General features: G+C 37.2%; 1 protein-coding gene across 1 annotated transcript; it reads right to left on the bottom strand.

Moving 5' to 3' along the window:
• Positions 1–489: 489 nt before the first annotated feature.
• LOC141435337 (uncharacterized) lies at positions 490–13,232 on the bottom strand. The gene is made up of 8 exons (XM_074098044.1): positions 13,108–13,232; positions 11,892–12,065; positions 9,681–9,831; positions 7,592–7,778; positions 6,790–6,932; positions 6,304–6,396; positions 4,591–4,717; positions 490–2,696 (listed from the first exon to the last, which is right to left on the bottom strand). The coding sequence occupies exons 1-7, from the start codon at positions 13,119–13,121 to the stop codon at positions 4,598–4,600; spliced, it is 882 nt and encodes a 293-aa protein (XP_073954145.1). The 5' UTR covers positions 13,122–13,232; the 3' UTR covers positions 490–2,696; positions 4,591–4,597.
• Between the last annotated feature and the right edge of the window lie 5,865 nt (positions 13,233–19,097).

Genomic DNA, 19,097 nt, shown 5'->3' with positions numbered 1-19,097 from the left:
GTGAGGGCCAAATTAAATGTATGTGGTCATTGAAATACAGACATATGATTCATTGTTATATTGAAATTAAAGGTCAATCCAACTAATATTATAAATGCGGAAGTGTGTGTGTGTGTGTGTGTGTGTGTGTGTGTGTGTGTTTAGATTTACACTAAGGTTAAGTTTTTCTTACAAATGGGTACATTTTAGTAAACCTAGTTAAAATTGTGTTTTTTTTTCTATTCTTACTCTACTTCACCACGCTAAGATGGCCTGACGGATTTGGATGAAAATAGGTATGTAGATAGCTGGACGTCAGGAATAACACATAGGACACTTTCTATCCCGATATTCCAACGGGATCGTGTTAAATCTTGAATATTCAACCGCTGGTTTTAGAGATACGAAATGGTGCGGTTTACGCAATGTTAATGAAATCAACGATCTGATATTTGGTAATTCCCACGGGAATTTAATAAAATCCCGGAAATTTTAAATAAAAATTCAGACAACATTTAATTTTATTTATTTAACTGCCGATTAAAGTTTGCGAAGCTCCAGGCAAAGTCTTTTCTTACTATATTATAAAATAGCAACCCGCCCCGACTTTGCATGTATGTATTTTTTTTTATAAAAAACCGATTTCCGTACTTATTTGCGTCGAATATTCTAATACTAACATAATTTAGGCATAACTTCTTCCGTATTCTTGCAAATAAATTAAATTGTATTTATTTACCATTACCTATGCTTGAGGAGCATTTACTTAATGCTAAAATAAATAAAAAACCGTAATAACTAGTGACTACTTAGTGACAACATTAGAATTTATTTTTTTTATTTTGACAGTTTTCGTATGACTTATTAAAAAAATATAAAGAAAAGAATAATACAATGCTTGTAAAAATATCACATCTTTCTACATATTTATGGCTAATATTATACACACCATTCCTTATAAAAATAAATTAAAACAGCACTTAGGCTTATTTTACATACATATATACCCATCTTCACGTTGTCCAATATTTTCACCCACGGATGCAGTAGTTATAAGTTACAGTGAGTAAGACTTTCTCGAAAGAAATCGAAAATGGTGGCACTTTTACTAAACCTAAATTCACTTTTTAGAACGTACTTAATAATAATAATAATAAACATCTTTATTGCCACAAACTTAACCTAGACATTACTAATTTGCGGTTAGAACACCTTAGTAAGGGCAATGGGTCCCAATCTCAGCATGTGCTGAGTTTAAGTTACCCAGCGCTGGTTTTCAGACTGGTCCCTTCGAAGAGGGCCGGCCGCAGTAATTATTACAATACAATTATTCATACTTAATTAAAAACTACTTACTTAGACTGTAACCAAGCAACATTGGCTGGCAGTAAATGTGAAAAAAGAAAAAAAAAAGGACTTATATGTGTAATTCACGGTCACGGATTATGCACTTATTACCTATCATCCTATGGGATCACTCGTATGTCTATCTGTCTGTCAGTTCAAATTGTCTGTAGCTTGTGTTTTTTTTTAATCAGCCTCGAACTTGAATTAACTTATTTCCATCCCGTGGGAATTTTGCATTTTCCCTGAAATAAAGTAACCTCCGTGAATCGGGGATAGTGTAGCTAGTTATTGGTGAAAGAATTTTTAAAAGCAGTGCCAAAGATGAATTAACTTATTTCTATCCCGCGGGAATTTTTCATTTTTCCGGAAAAAAGTATCCTATGTCAATCAGGAATACTATAGCTTACTTTTGGTGAAAGAACTTTTAAAATCAGACCCGAAGTTGAATTCACTTATTTCTATTCCGCGGGAATTTTGCATTTTCCCGAAGAAGAGTAGTCTATACTAATGAGGAATAGTGTAGCTTTTATTGGTAAAATAATTTTTAAAATCAGCCCCGAAGTTGAATTCAGTTTTTTCTGTCCCATGGGAATTTTGTAATTTCCCGAAGAAAAAGTAGCCTTTGTCATTTTGGTATAGTCATATCACATAATATGTAAGAACTTTTTAAATCAGCTCCCAAATTGAATTAATTTATTTCTGCCCGAGGGAATTTTGCATTAGCCCGGATAAAAATTAACCTATGTCAATCAAGGATAGCGTAGCTTACTAACGGTGAAAGGGTTTTTCAAATCGGCTCAATAGTTTCAGAGATTCGACTAAAAACAAAGAAGATATTTCCCTATCCCGTGGGAATCTCGAAAAATCCTTCCTTAGTGCACCTCTACAACACTCGATGTACATGTCTACCATTCAAGTCTCCAGCATCAGTAGTTTAGGCTGTGCGTTGTCTGTCAGTCAGTCAGTGACGGTACTGTTTTATAGATATGGAGACCACGGACGGGGAAACGTTACGGGACGACCTTAAGAAGGTCACTGGCGGCAGATGGATGGATCCGAGTGGACTGCTGTAGGCTGATGATGATGACGATATATAGATTATAGGAAAATCTATAAGAAATATGTAGTTTAACTGTGGGGGCACAATTAAATAAAAACGTAATTAAATGATATTGTAACGGATAACTCACGTCTTAAACCGAGTTTAGCTGGACATGTTTAATATGAGCGAGTCTCACGGTAGTTTCATGTACAAAAAACGTAATTATTCAAAATATAACCCTTTTTCAGGCGAGAGCGACACGCGTTTGTCGGGTTATTTTTTGGTGCAGTAGCTACTTTGAAAGATCATGGTTAAGGGTTATAACTTACTAGCTTTTGCCCGCGACTTCGTCCGCGTGGAATAATAACTTTGGGAAGTATTTAATTTATTTAGGATACCTATTCTGCCAATAATATAATAGCACATAGAAACTTCCACAGTTTACTGAATAAAATAAACTGAACTGAACTGAACTGAACATCCATACATCCATGTTCTTTGGTAAAACATAAATATTTTGCGGGTAGCCACATTTTAGCAATACGACGTGTATTCTACCCTACCAACACAAAAGGACTAATTATTATTCCTCATAGTGAACTCTTATTTATTTATTTATTTTTTGATATACCAACAGTGTTTACACAGGAAATTACATTAGATTTACAATGGTTCTTATACTATATGTAACACTAGGTATATACAGCACCTCTCTTGACACCTTACGTCCTTTATTGTAAGTTAGGAGGGTAGGATTATAATTAAAACGACATTTTTACTAAGCATAGCTACACATATTTCCGATAAACATACTTATAGTAAAATTGTTTGGAATTACTTAAGAACTTTCATCCCCATATTTATAGGTCGAAATTTTAAAAGCGCCGGAATAAATGATTTTTGGGTTCCGTAGCTCAAAAGGAAAAAATGGAACCCTTATAGGATCACTTTGCTGTCCGTACGTCCGTCTGTCTGTCAAGATCCTCTATCTCGTAAACACGCGGAGTATCGGTATCGAATTGAGATTAAAACCCTAAACTCAGGTCAATAGTCCCGAAATCTGTGAAAAAATCAAACTTCTAAGTCAAGGCAATCAAAAGCTACAGTCATTAAAAAGGCATACAAATTGCCTTAACAGAAAAAGTTATAGGGCACTTCCGGCTGTCCTAAAAACTTGGATTTTTTTTGCATAAAGGTAGCTCTTATATAGCACAATAAATAAGAAAAATCTGGAAATCATAATTTTTCATGTCTGACTGTCTATGTCAATAAGCCATCTATTATAACCCCACATTGCGTACATTTTGCTATGAGCTTAAAGGGCACTGCTAACACTGCATCATTTCCTCTGCTAACATCCCCTCGCCGGTAAAATTTCAAAAACGCTTGAACAAATATCTATTTATTTCTTATAATGTCCAAATGCCAAGTTTCACAAAGAACCATCGATTTATCTTCAATAATGACGATCTTCCATATAAAGTTTCATCCGTTATTTCACCCTCTCACAGGAAGAATTTTAAAAAACGCGCGAACGAATATCTATTTATCTCTTATCACGTGCCCAAATGGCTAGTTTAATAAATATTCATCGATTTATCTTCGATAATGACGACCTTCCATATAAACTTTCAACCCCTATTTCATCCCCTCACAGGTCGAATTTTCAAAAAAGCTCAAACAAATATCGATTTATTTCTTATTAAGGGCCTAAATGCCAAGTTTCATGGTTTTATCTTCGACAGCGACGAACTTCCACCATATTAACTTTCATCCCCTATTTCAACCCCTTAAAACCTTTTTTACGCAATAAAAGATAGCCTTTGTTCTTTCCCAAGGTCTATTCTATCTCTGCACCAAATTTCATCCAAATCGGTTCAGCCGTTTAGCCGTGAAAGCGTAACAGACAGACAGACAGACAGAGTTACATTCGCATTTACAATATTAATATATGGATTAAGGGCCTAAATGCCAAGTTTCATGGTTTTATCTTCGACAGCGACGAACTTCCACCATATTAACTTTCATCCCCTATTTCAACCCCTTAAAACCTTTTTTTCGCAATAAAAGATAGCCTATGTTCTTTCCCAAGGTCTATTCTATCACTGTACCAAATTTCATCCAAATCGGTTCAGCGGTTTAGCCGTGAAAGCGTAACAGACAGACAGACAGACAGACAGACAGACAGAGTTACTTTCGCATTTATAATATTATAGTATGGATTAGTTCCTAGCTTATAACTTCGATGGTTTCCTTGCTGCCGAGCACCACGATCTGGGTGGCTATGCTGACCGATTTGTTCGACTCCAGGTTGGATCCAGGTCTCTTGGAGTGAGGCATCAGGCAGACCTGAAAATCGAATGTTATCAATTATCATAGATACATTTTTAAACGAGCGATTCTTGTATTTTAATTGTTAACAATTAATCAGCAGCAGCAGTTTGCAGGTGGTAGGACCTTGTGCAAGGTCCGCCCGGATTGCTGCCACCATCTTTTAATCCTGTTCTTGCACTGTGCTTGCACTGTTGTGTTTCGGCCTGGAGAGTAAGACAGCCGGTGAAATTACTGGCACTAGAGGTATCTCATCTTAGGCCTCTAGGTTGACAACGCATCTGCAATACCCCTGGTGTTGCAGATGTTTATGGGCGCTGGTGATCTCTTACCATCAGGAGACCCACTTGCTCGTTTTCCATCCAGTCGAATAAAAAAAAGAAGCTAATCGCGAACTCTACGGATCCGAAACACTGCTACGCTCAAAAACACGTATAGCCGACGTTGGGAAAGACACTGCTAAGCTGCAATGGAACTGGGCTGGACGCGTCTGTCGCATGCACCCCCAGAAGTGGGGTCACTCAGTCACTTGGTGGGCACCGGAGAATGGCCATCGACGGCGGGGTAGACCGAGAAGGAGATGGCGGGACGACTTGGACGCGTATGCAAGGGATTGGCCTGACATTGCGCTGAACCAGGTGTGGAGATCAAGAAGAGAAGCCTTTGCATAGCAGTGGGATACTATTCTAGGCTAGTTTAAAAAAAAAGTAAACTATTTTATCCGGAAGATGTATTGAAATCCCAGGATTTTACTAAGTAGGACCCATGGCCAATGGGTATTACCAAAAAATATCTTGGATTTCATTCAAGTTCGCATATTTAACACTCACGCCGAATTTTATGTCTCTAATCCTAGCGATTGAGATTCCAATATTTTATCCCGTAGGATTATCGAGGTAAATAGTAGCCTATGTGTTATAAGAAAGAAAGAAAATATATTTATGTAACGCCATAAAAACTTAACAATTAACATGTTATGTTAACAGAACAACAACAACAAAACACAACAGCAAAACAGAACAAAAACAAAACATAAGTACCTAGATGATGCTAAATAGGTCCCCACTCAGCATTTAAAAATCAAACCACATAACATACCAAAACTAAACTACATACCAAATTTCATCCGAATCCGTCCAGTAGTTAGGTATAGCTTGAAGGAGTAAAAAATGAACACACATTACTTTCGCATTTATAATAATTAGTGGGAGAAGTGTCTACGCTTATTAGGTATCTAACATAAACTTTGCTTAAAAAAAAATCAAAAATCAAAATCATTCATTCAGTAAATAGGCCGCAATGGGCACTTTTACATGTCATTTTTTAACTACCAGCGCTTTCGGAAAGACCATCATTGCCAAGAAGAATGCGCCGCAAGAAACTTGGCAGAAAGTCATTTTTTCAACATAAAATAATTACAAATAAAATACTTAAAAACTACAGTATACAATTAAATAAAAAAAATACAAAATAATAATAATAATAATACAGGGATGTATGGGGTCCCTTAGTTACAAAACTAAACACTTACTATTAACTACTTACTTTGGATCAAGGTCAATTTTGGTTTCAATTGACTAGTTATATTTATTTAATGTACGAACCTTCACTAGCTGAGTACAGGGGGCCTCTACTAACATCCACAAAGGAAATGCAAGTAGGAAGGACGATGTCAGGAGGCCGAGGTAGTTTACAACCTGTAGAAAGACACCAGATTAGCTAACAGTTTGGAGAAGCATTTATCTGGTCAAATCATTAATTCATCTTCATTTTCGTAGGTGTAGAATACGTAATGGTTAACTTGTAAAAGTGTCAGAGCAGAGGATCGTATCGTGGGGTCTGTCTGATCCTGGCCACACACATCTGAGTTTCGGAAATGTGCGAAATTCATTTGAAATTTTCCATGAGCTTTTCAGTTAAAAATAGCATCTCAAGGAAAGCACAAACTTGCAGCAGTTTAATGGTGTGTTCCAGGTCGGAAAGCCATCCTCTCGTTCTGCGAAGAAGTTTCTAGCATTGGGACGAATTACGTTGTGGTGATGTGAATAGTGAGTGCCACAGCGGAACTCCGATGTAGTTCTATTACTTACGATTTGATATGATGATGAGTGGACCAGTGAGGTGTGATTCACTAGAAGAGTACGTATGATGGTGACGTGGACCAGGAAGGCGCAGTAGGAGACACGTCCTGGTGCCGCCCAGCCTCGCCACTCCATTATGGGACGGTAAATCTCTGGAAGACGACGTACTTTTTAACACGCTTTTATTAGTTAGTTCTGTACACCTTCATAAAAACAATCCGGTTTATTTCACCAAAGATACATTAAGATCAATCAAAAATTTACTTTGGGTTACTTGATGAAATTCCTAAATCAAAGCCGCTAAGTTTAGAGACATGAAATGTGGAACAACTTAAGACGGAACTGAAGTGAAGCTAAGTTTACTCTGATAATTAATATACAAGGTGGGCCCTGTAACAGGAGCAAAAAACTAAACCACAGCTTCCACTCTTCATCTTGAGCTAATTTAGTTCTACAACTTTTGAAAACAACTTGTATTATGATTTTTATTATAGTTTAAAGTTTAATTGGACAAGCAATGTATTGCGAAATTCGTCATTTTGTTACACAGGCGATATCATTTAGGCTATTGGATGAAAATACCACCACCACCACCAAAATACCACTTTGAAAATACCATTTTATTTGTTTATAATAATCATAATGATGATTAATTATGAAATTACTTAATTTTTTAAAGTAGCAGAACTAAAGTAGCTCCATGTAAGTAGCAGAACCTGTGTTTTAATTTTTTGCTCCTGTTACAGGGCCCACCCGGTATAATAAGAAATGATAATAAAAACTCTGCTCATAATAAGAAATAGTTACTTACTCTCAATCTTGAAGATATTTCCCAGTAGAATCGTGATTATTATTAGACCAAATATGGCCTTGACAGCGCTCGAGTAGACCATACGGAAAGCCAGCGGTATCAGGATGCCGTCGATATAGAAGACGCTCGCTGATATGATGAGTAGCAGCCCTAGGGGTAATGTGGCCCAGTAGAAATGACGGTATTTCTGTAATGTAAGGTTAATTAAGATTGGTTTTTGGAGTCTTTTTGTATTTTTTTTATGGTCTCTTTTTCTGGGATTTTTCTGTGCATCTATGTTTCAGTTTGCATTTTCGTTGTAAGCTAAATGTCCTAGTGTTTGAAAAGCAAATCAAAAGTCGTCGCCTCCACTGCTAATGATATATAAAATTAAAGATGGCAACTATTGGGGCAGTGCTCAGAACTTGGACGAACTAAAAGAATTTCTTTGCTCACCCGCAAACTTTGTGATAGTTAAGTTTATGCAAAATATGCGTGTTCATACAGTTCCTCCACTTACACACTGTAAGAACACACACAAATCACACAAACCCATCTATCACCACCACCACACTACACTGACGCGTTTCGAACTCAACCAGAGCTCATCTTCAGAGCAACACAACCGTACACCATGCTACCAGATGTTAGACTAACAAACCACAACAACCGTTTTAATTTGTCGCTGTAACTCCCCAAGTACCCACCTATATTTTTTCCCAAATAAAACATAACTACCCACAAAATATTAATAATTTTTAAACGTGCTATAAAACTACCTTGCATTTTTATTTATTTACTGTCGAGGCGTGTTTTATTAACTGCCATTGCTGAAATTAGACCCATGCCGTAGCAAGGGAGATGATACTACATTTACCTGCTTAGCTGTTAGAAATTCAAACAAAATCTTGTATTGTTTACTGAATAAATGAAGATGATGATGATGATGATATCATAAGGTCGTGGGTAAGCTAATAAATTATTTTAATTCATTGATATGGACCTCCGCAAAGTAACGCCTGATTCAATAAATTATTCAGAACTTGGACGTCTCACTTCCTCCTTCTTCCTTCAAGATCCTTGCTTTACTCGTTTTAGTTTTTTAAATTTTATGTGAGGTACTTTATAGGAGATGGGAGCGTGCAGTCAGGAAATCCATTATGGACGACTGGAAAAGGAAGACCCAGACAGTGCCTGATTCTCAACGGCTGAAAAACCCGGTTGCACGTCTCCAACACCCTGGTTGGAGTGGTTTCTTATCTACCCACAGAGTATAGCTTCAGTATCTTCTTGTCTATCCATATCCAGCCTTTCACGTCGAAAAGGAGCGAAGGATCGACGTGATTTGTTGTTTGTTGGTGTGATGCCAAAGCATAGAGATAGTTTATGGGCCGGAGAGTGACATAGGCTACTTTTTATACTAATATTATAAATGCGAAAGTGTGTGTTTGTATGTATGTTTGTCCGCCTTTCACGTCGAAACGGAGCTACGGATCGACGTGATTTTTGGCATAGAGATAGTTTATGGGCCAGAGAGTGACATAGGCTACTTTTTATCCCGAAAAAATTCACAGTTCCCGAGGGAACAGTGCGCGATAACCGAATTCTACGCGGGCGAAGCCGCGGGCAAAAGCTAGTATACCTTATGATTGGTTTTTTGGAGTCTTTTTGTATTTTTTATTTCAACTCCAAATTTGTTACTTTTACGGGTAGGTATCCCGTGAAACCATATCGAAAATACAAACTGAGACATGGATGCACAGAAAAAGCAGAAAAAGAGACCAGCGCTGGGAATCGAACCCAGGTCTTCAGCAATCCGTGCTGCGTGCTACAACCCCTACACCACCGCTGGACAGGAATCTAGACACGAATTTTTCCTATGCATACATATCTCAGGTTGCTTATTTCTACTACGCTACTTATGCAGCAGCACTAGCGCCATCTATGTTCCGCTTTTATCGAGAGACGTCACACGTCACACTCTTTCGGAACCAACCGCTCACCCAGACAAGGATGTCGCTACTAAGAAATCAAATTTATTAAAAGCGCTGGTCTCTTTTTCTGGTTTTTCTGTGCATCCATGTCTCAGTTTGTATTTTCGATAGTATACCTTATACTTTTCAATATCAATGTTTTTCTCCTGCTGACAGTAGATGTACATGGCCAGGCCGAGTCCGAGCGCGTAGCAGACGAGGTTGGTGTGTCCCCGCTTATACAGGTTGTTGAACGTCGGATCCTCGACGAACAAATGACGGATCACCCTGGAAAATAAAAACGACATTTAAAACCGGCCAAGAGCGCGTCGGACACGCCCGAAAGCCATTAGGAAAAAATGAAGTAATATTTTTCTAATGATTACGTAGGTATTTTGTACGGAATATTCCAAGTTTAGATATATTTTATATACCTTAGGCGGCTATTTACTCAAACTACTAATAATTCTCAAGAAAACTTAACCGTTATAGTTTTCCTTTTGTTTTGATTTTCATATTTTTCCTCTCACCGGTTTAGATTTTAATAAAAATTTGCACTTTAAAGTTGAATATTTTGCAAACAAATCACTGAATCGAAAAATCGTTTTAGCAATCCAACGAAATAATCAATCGAATCAATTTTAAAAGACCTATCCAACGATACCCCACGCTACAAGGTTGGATAAGAAAAAAAAAAACACCCCTACTTTACATCTATGGGAGGTAATCTAAAAAAATTGTTTTTTGTTTTTTTTATTGTACCATTTTGTCGGCATAGTTTACATTATATATTCGTGCAAAATTATACCTTTACTAGCATTGATAGATTGATAGCATAGATAGACGGACAGACAGACAGACAGACATGGTGAAACTATAAGGGTTCCGTTTTCGCCATTTTGGCTACGGAACTCTAAAAATAAACTTGCTGGCAACTACACAGTTCAGTGAAGTCTGGATTTGGGTAAGTGGCAGTGGGCAAGGCACAATGTTCGTAGAACTGTCGATCGGTTTAGCGGTAAGCTTCTAGAATGGCGGCCGCGAACCGGAAGACGTAACGTTGGAAGATTCTCAACAATGTGAACCGACGATCGGGTTAGGGATCTGGAATCTATTGTGTGCTGGCAGTGCAGGACTGATTATTTTGGCTTTTGTCTAGCATTGGCCATCTTTCAGCTGATGTTGAAGATGGCATACTTCCAAACTACATACCTACTATACTATACTATACTTCTTCTTTCTTCTTTTCTTTCTTTACTTTTTTTTTGAAGATTCCAAAAAACCAATCTTAATGTACTTAATTGCTTAATAACGATATCTCTTGTCCGGGTGAGCGGTTAGTTCCGATGGAGTGCCGAAAAGTTACTCGATGAGGGCTACGGCATAGATGTCGCTAGTGTCGCTGCTTAAGTGGCTAGATAAGAAACGATATGAGAACGTGATATGAGGTGCATAGGAGAAATTCGTGTCTGTATCGTTGTCCAGCGGTGGTGTAGCGGTATAGCACACGGCACGGAATGCCGAGGACCTGGGTTCGATTCCCAGCGCTGGTCTTATTTTTCTGGTTTTTCTGTGCATCTATATTCCACTTTGTATTTTCGATATAGGTTTTACGGGATAACCGTAAAAGTAACAAAAAAATTGAAATTTAAAAAAAAAATACAAAAAGATTCCAAAAAACCAATCTTAATGACATACTTGCTTGTTTGCACAGTGTCAATTGAGGTTGCTGAGCTCTTTGGGCGCAGAACCCTACCTACCTATTCCTATACCTATAAAAGTTTAAAGTTCTGCCCTTGGCCTGTATGTATATATTAAAAGCGTGTCTATTTACTAAGGACCACCCAGAATACTTTAAAACACATGGCAGATGGTTCGGAGGAGAGCTTCGCACGCAATACAAAAATCTGTTGTATCAACCCCCTTACCACTCTGACATCTATAAGAGGAATGCCTGTAACATGTGTATCGTGCTGTAGGTATAATAAACTTCCTGACGAGTTGAAGATGTTGCATGGTAGATTATTTAAAGTAAAGATGACTGAATGGCTACATGATTACTGCTTCTATAATGTTAAGGACTTTTTGAATTTTAAATCATAATCTTTTTTTTTTTTTTAACAACTGCAGTAAGACTTTTATTTATTCACAACAAAAAATCATAATCATTGTAATTTTAAATTTGCATGTTGATTTTGTATACGGACTGAATACTGTTCCTGATGATATCTACTTGTAAGACCTTATGCAAACGTATTCCAGCAAATAAATATTTTATTTCATTACCTTTGTTTAACCAATAAAACATTATTTTTCGTTCGATTCTAGAATCATAGAAAAGTACTCACTCTGGGGCCAAAATTAGTATAGGATGCAGGTCTTGCACGTAAGTGTGAACGGCTGGCGTGAGTAGTCCTAGTACGATCGCGGCACCGACGGCCATCTTGCGCGCGCGCACGCGGGACACGAGACAGAACAGAAGCAGCCCTAGCACGCTCAGTTGCATGTCTGCTGCTAAGTACCTACAGAAAGAGAGACACACATCTTGGAATAAAAGCCAACTAAGTAACCTAATCCCAATCCGCACTGGGCCCGCGTGGGAACTATGGCCCAAGCCCTCTTGTTCTGAGAGGAGGCCTGTGCCCAGCAGTGGGACGTATATAGGCTGGGATGATGAAGTAACCTAACAAACAAAAAGTTGGAAAACCCCTGACTTTGTCACTTCAAAGTGCAATATCGCATATTTAATTGTTTTAAGTTAAATAATTTAAAAAAAAACCCAAACTGGGCTGAACCGATTTTGACGAAACATCTCTAAGAACCAGTGCTAGAAAACCTGATTTCAAATGATAAAACCGCATTCAAATCGGTCTACCCGTTTAAGAGCTACGGTGCCACAGACAGACAGACAGACACACATAGCGGTCAAACTTATAACACCCCTCTTTTTGCATCTGGTAGCCTATGTCACTCTCTGGCCCATAAACTATCTCTATGCCAAAAATCACGTGTATCCGTCGCTCCGTTTCGACGTGAAAGACGGAAAAACATACACACACCCAAACACACACACTCGCATTTAAGTATAGTATTAGAATGGATGGCATGGAAAGATTCTAATAGCGGTCAGAAATCAAATTGGTTGACTGTACGGGGAACAAGGTATTGTACATTTGTCTTTAAAATAGTAAGAGTTAAACTACTTTAGTGTCTTTTATTAGTTTTAACTTCATTTAACCCGTTGAATGATTTCTTAAAGTTAACGAAATTTAGAAATCACAAGGTATGTAATATGCTGCTACCCGCACCTGGCAAGTTTCGACCACTTCCGTGGACATTAATCACCAGTAATCTACATCAGACTATTGCGAGAACTAACGCTTCTTGCAACAACTTGATCAGTAGACAACTAGAAGATGGCTTACCACCGCATTATTCCGAGTGGACCCTATTTATACTATTCAATGTTTATTTTTATTTATCCTTTCCTTCTTATTTATTTTTCTGTGTATAAAATATCTGTAAATAAATATTTCTCTCTCTATCTATCTCTTTCAATCTTACCAGGTATGCGCCATGCACTGCGAGTTGTCAATGAAGTTGTTGACGTACAGCAAATGATAATACCAATCGCTGCGGCAGTCTTTTATCTCCAAACCAACGATCGACTGAAAGAAAAAAGAAAATTCATTAATTTAACGTTATAAAAATATTACAGATTGACATAAAAATTAAAAAAAAAGACATGGGGTCCTTGCCGCTAAACAGGACTGATGAAAAAACCCCCGACATAAAAAACGACCGAAAAAAAAACGCCGCCAAAAAAGACAACTAAAAAGTAAAAAATAATTATGCACTGCCTAGCTGTTGCCCGCGACTTCATCTGGGAAGGATTCGTTTATCCCTATCCCGCGGAGACTATGCTGATTTCCGGCAAAATTATCCAAAGTTAATTTAGTATAAGTACCTAGTAATATTTTTTTATCTAAGCGTCGTCGGTGTCGGGGGACCGCTAAGGTTAACAGGAAACTAATGTAGTTTTTTAAAGATTTTTTTCGGGCGTTTTTTATGTGGGGGTTTTTTAAATTTTAAATTTAAGTTTTTTTTATTCCATGTTTTTTAAACTGGTATATTATTTTTTAAAAGTGTACTAGTGTGTTGGATATCCTGGCTGCAGCATCAGCTCATCTTGTTGCCACCATTGCATTGTATGTAGAATCAAATACTGATCAAAAGGAATCAAACACGACATATCTGCTATTATTTTTTCAAGAGTATACTGGTATGCTGGATATCATGGCTGCAGCATCAGTTCGTAGTGTTGCCACCATTGCATTGCATGTAGAATCAAATACTGATCTAAACGAATCCAAACACGATATATCTGCTATGGTTTTATCAAGAGTTTACCTACTAGCGTTCTGGATATCCTGGCTGCAGCATCAGGCCGAGAATTCCATAATCTTGCACAGTTATATAGCATATATTATGGGTGTTTCAAATTTTAGGTCCCAAATATGTTTGGAAGTAAAGTAAATACCCGTTATGCGTCGAAGATTTCTACCGCAGCGAACAAAAGAGCTGACGATCTTGAAACGGCTGAACTGATTTTGATAAAACATGTCTAAGAACCATCGCTTGAAAACCAGCTTTCAAATAAAAAAAACCGCATTCAAATCGGTCCACCCGCTTAAGAGCTACGGTGCCACAGACAGACATACAGACAGACACACATAGCGGTCTAACTTATAACACCCCTCTTTTTGCGTCGGGGGTTAAAAAAGACGAAACAAACAAATGAAGAAAAAAAAGGTTAACTGGAAGAGATCCCTTTAAGTGATAATTTCGCTTTTGTCTTGTTAACTGTAATTTTCATATGTTTTATGTACAATAAAGAGTATCAATACAATATAGTGAAGAAACGAATAATTTATTGAATCGGCGTTACTTTGCTCACCCGCAACCTTACGCTAGCTAGGTCTATGCAATAACAACAAATGTGTGTTCATGCAGCTCGTCCGCCTATACACAGGTCTTACTGCTACACACACATCACACAGACCTGTCACCACCACCACACTACGCTGATGCGTTTTGAACTCAACCTGAGTCAGTTGCCTTAGAAATAATGCGCGCAAAAGAATGGCTGAAGCAGTTGCTATTTTAAAAATAAAGACATTTTTCGTTGAGCTATGTATGAGAAAATGACAAAAATATAATTCAAGAGAAACTGTGTGTACAGTCAAATAGGCATCTATGAAAATATTTATTTAATTTAGATATTGAATTCGAAAGTTATCGCGATTTTCGGGGATAAATAGTACATTGTTGTAGAGGCACGAAGGTAAGCAATAGATGAACGAGTTAGTTTGAAGGCCGACCAGCAGGGCTACTACGAAACTCGGAACTCGAAGTTCGTATCGTACCGTCCCTCTCGCTCTCGTATTAAATAGTATAAGTGTCAGAGGGACCGCACGACACGAACTTCGAGTTTCGAGTTTCGTAGTAGCCCTGCAGAAGGGGAGGCCTTCGATATTGCACTTTTGGCCGAGACTAAATATTGTGCTTTTCACGATCACTGCGAGGAAGTAAAAATAGTGTCATCCCTCCTATCCCGCCAGCTCAGCACGCTAGGAATTAAATTCAGAAATCATATTCTAAAAAGTCGTATCGTATTATGAAATACATATATTGATACGATATGAAATACATACATTGTTGTCCTGTTTTGCGAGCCATAAATGAGTCGGGTGTTGAAAGTTATCTCTGGCCACATTTATTATTTTCAAGCAGTGTCGTGAAAAAGTAGTTAATTATCTCAGTCTACAGGTATTGATCTAAATATTTATCTGTATGCAAAAATTCAATGTACAGTCGCCATCAGATATTTCGGAGCGGCCAAGGTGGTCAAAATATCGGCACATGCACTCTATTTTTAAGGTAACAGAGTTCATGTTTCGATATTTTTGATCACCTTGGCCGTTCCGAAATATCTGATGGCGACTGTACCTACATGGTACCAACGCGCCATCCTAGAACCCAACTGACGTCGCCTGTCACACTACAAATATGAAACATTTTTCTTTACAATGCTTTTTCGAATAAACTTTAAAGTGTAATAAAAAACAAACTAATTATTTTCAAAGGTCGCTGAACTAATGCTGTTCAGTTTGACCAGTAGGTTCGATCTATGATGTTTTAATTATTTGCACATACAATTACTCGGTACATATTTTAATCCGTGTTGAAACGGAACAAGAGACATCTTGTACCGCTTCGTTCACAAATATATGAATAAATAAATAAATAAACATAAAATTAAATAACTACTGCAAAGTTCACAATGTATTAAATAAGCCTCTGTTGTTTACCACGTCTGGTCCTTATTATTCGGTTAATCGCTTATTTACTTACATAAATAATCATATTAAACATTAGCAGAAAATTTGACTTTATTTAACCAGAAACAAATATTTAGATTCAAATGAGATATAATATACTTGATGATAAAACAATAAAACTCTTCGTTTATCACTGCTCTATACACTATTTAAACATAGAATTAACCTTCGCTTCCATTCATCGTTCGGTGTTTTAAATTAATATGACTATCTCATCTCATCGTTTATCTCTTTTACATGTTGTTTAAAATCAACCTTCAGTTTCGTTCGTCGTTCATTATTCAGAGTCGTATACCTGTCTCGCTCTTACTCTTACAAACTCTATTTCTTTCGCACGCTCGCGACTCCATTCAAACTGGAAGATGCTGGATTTATCGATCGGGGATGAAAAAAAAATGGAGGTTTTGGGGGGGGCATTCGGTTCTGGAATTTGGGAAGAGAAGGTCGTTGCGCTGCTGGGTGATTTGCGCGTTTTTGTTAATTTTGATTTGATTTATGATGGAGCTTGCGGATTGGTATTGGGAGGCCGATGTCGCTGGGGAGTGCCCATGCGTTTTTGTTTGTTCTTTCGCTATTAGTCCTCCCGTCTCTTTAATCTTTGATCGTAAATAGGCTGGCAGGCCGGCGGGGAGTCTGATGTCGCTGGGCAATGCTCTCGCGTTTTTGTTTCGGTTCTTTCGCTGCTAGTCTTCCAGCTTAGTTCTTTATTCTGTGAGGTCTGATTTGAGCCTCGGGGTTGGATACCTTGCGGTGCTAACGAAAACCCCCGCTAGAATCTCCGCGGTCACCATTACCCAGGAACCAGGAACTGTGAGGTCAGATATGTATTTCTTTATCTTGTGCAACGAGTCATGTAAGTACTCCCTTGTTAACTTTACTCATTTACTGTTGTGTGCTATATATATAATATATGTGTGCTTAGGGACTTAATAGAGAAATAATGAAAAAAAATCTATTAAAGTTTCTATGTCTGAGGTTGACACAATTATGGGATACCTACTAATAATTCCATTCAAAGAAAATTCTCAACATTTATGTGTTATATTTGGTCAAAGCTAGGCATGTAGCAAAGTTCTATTCTTGACAGGGGAACGCTATTCATGTACTGAGAGCCGGACTGAATAAATCGTAAATGTATAAACTATCTGCTATCGACAGATTCTTACAAAACAATAATATAAATAATTGCAGTATTCTTAAAGTGGGTAACTTATATTGTGTTTGACTGTACAGACGGGGAGACCATTACCTCCATCCAATAGATATTAAGTTGGTTGGTATTCTATTTCTCTAAGATAAATCCATAGGTAGTGAATGAATACTACTTACCTGCATAGCAAATAATCTGCCTTTACTTGATAGGATAAGAATACCCAAATTGAAATCTATCACCCCGGTCTATAAACAGGTCGGAGGTAATTAGGGGGGGACAATAATTTATACATATAATATATATATCCCTTCTACATTAACTTCAAGCTTATAATTAATCGTTGAAATTGGTGATGTAGATTATTTCCAAATAAATCCTATAATTCTTCATGAGAATTCAATCAATACAAATACAAGCTATAGTAAGAGTAAACCTAACACCTAGTGCATTAATATATTATAGCAAAGAAAAATATATTTCATCTACAAACAACTCTCAAGCATTATCGCTTGTGATTATATACTTTACCTAGGTACAACATTTTAGCTTGCACTTGAGTCCAGAATTCCACCATTGTGGAACTAACAAAGCTAAAAATTAGAACTGGTAGGCGGATGAGAATTTGCTGTATACTATTGACTAACTAATCACTGGAATGTTGTTGTGAGCTTTTATTATTAAATAGAAATCATATAAATTCTTAAGGTTAATTTATCAATTAAATAAACTATTTATAGGAATGAAAACCCAAATGCTATTTCTAATTGACTTGTATATACCGACTTTATGAATTTTATCACCTGGTGGACACATAAGTATATTACCTATATACAACTTTATTATTCTGCATTTGAGCCCTAGAATGCTCTCTATTTACTTAACTAATCCATTTAATTCTGTGTGCTTATTTCCAATTGCTGAAGTAAAATGGAAAACTTATAGTACCATATTCCTGTTCTACCTATCGCTCACATAATATCCTTATAGTGTGGGTAGTATTCTGTACATCCCCATTATACTATAGCAAAAGGAAACATTATTATATTCTCATTTTGTTTGTGTTTTATTAAACTGTTTCCATTTGGCTTATTTTACTGTTTTTATTTACACTGTGTTTTTACTAATCCTGTGTTCTTCCCTTCTTAGCATTTTAGAAATCTTGGTTTGTTATTATAGCTAGGCGTTTTAAAAGTCATGATTTTAATAAACTTCACAGACCTATATAATCACTAGGTTAATCTCCTTAAATCTTAGATATTTTACTATGTTCTACCATAAGCATTTATTAATGCGCTTTATTTCAGAATGTCATACCTTATAGCTATACTTGTTCCTCTCAAGTAATCATGGATACAACTTGCCCCTGTTCCCCTAACAGCATTCCATAACATACTACAGCATTCTATATTCCTAGTCAAATTAGTTATTTTCTAGTAATGTGTTCTTAGCTGCGTTATGGGTAGGTAGATAATTAGTTGTAGCTTAAATTCAGACCAACCAATCTTTACTTCTTCACTAAAAGTACCGTATGGGTTACCTAGGACGGACACAACGAAGGGTCAATCATTTTATTTAGGCACTAGACAACCACTAGACGATCACATGGCCAATTCACATCATCACGCTATCATATAGTAGGTATCAGACATCTCAGTAGGACTCATAAGCTCTATTATATAGGTAGGCTGCATATAGGTAGGTCATAGCTTGAGCTTAGGAGCTTTTGATTTAATTAACAGTTAGCATCAGATTCAGGAGGTCGAACTTTAGGTAGGTTTAGCTTTTGAGCTGGTAGAGTTGGGTTGCTTGAGAGAAGGCAAAAAGTTTTTATCGGGGGGGGTTAGTTACAGTGTTACCAACGTGATTAGTTTGTAGTGGGTTCATTAATGTTTCACAACTTTTCATTTCTGCAAATGTTTAATATATCTGAAACTAAATATTTCAGGAATTTTATAAAACTAACCTAACCTAAAGGGTTACGATGGCCCTGAAATAAATCC

Source organism: Choristoneura fumiferana, chromosome 14 (assembly GCF_025370935.1).
Source record: "Choristoneura fumiferana chromosome 14, NRCan_CFum_1, whole genome shotgun sequence".
NCBI classification, from domain to species: Eukaryota; Metazoa; Arthropoda; class Insecta; order Lepidoptera; family Tortricidae; genus Choristoneura; species Choristoneura fumiferana.
Note: the sequence above shows the minus strand (reverse complement) of the source record. Positions and strands in the feature narration are given on the sequence as shown.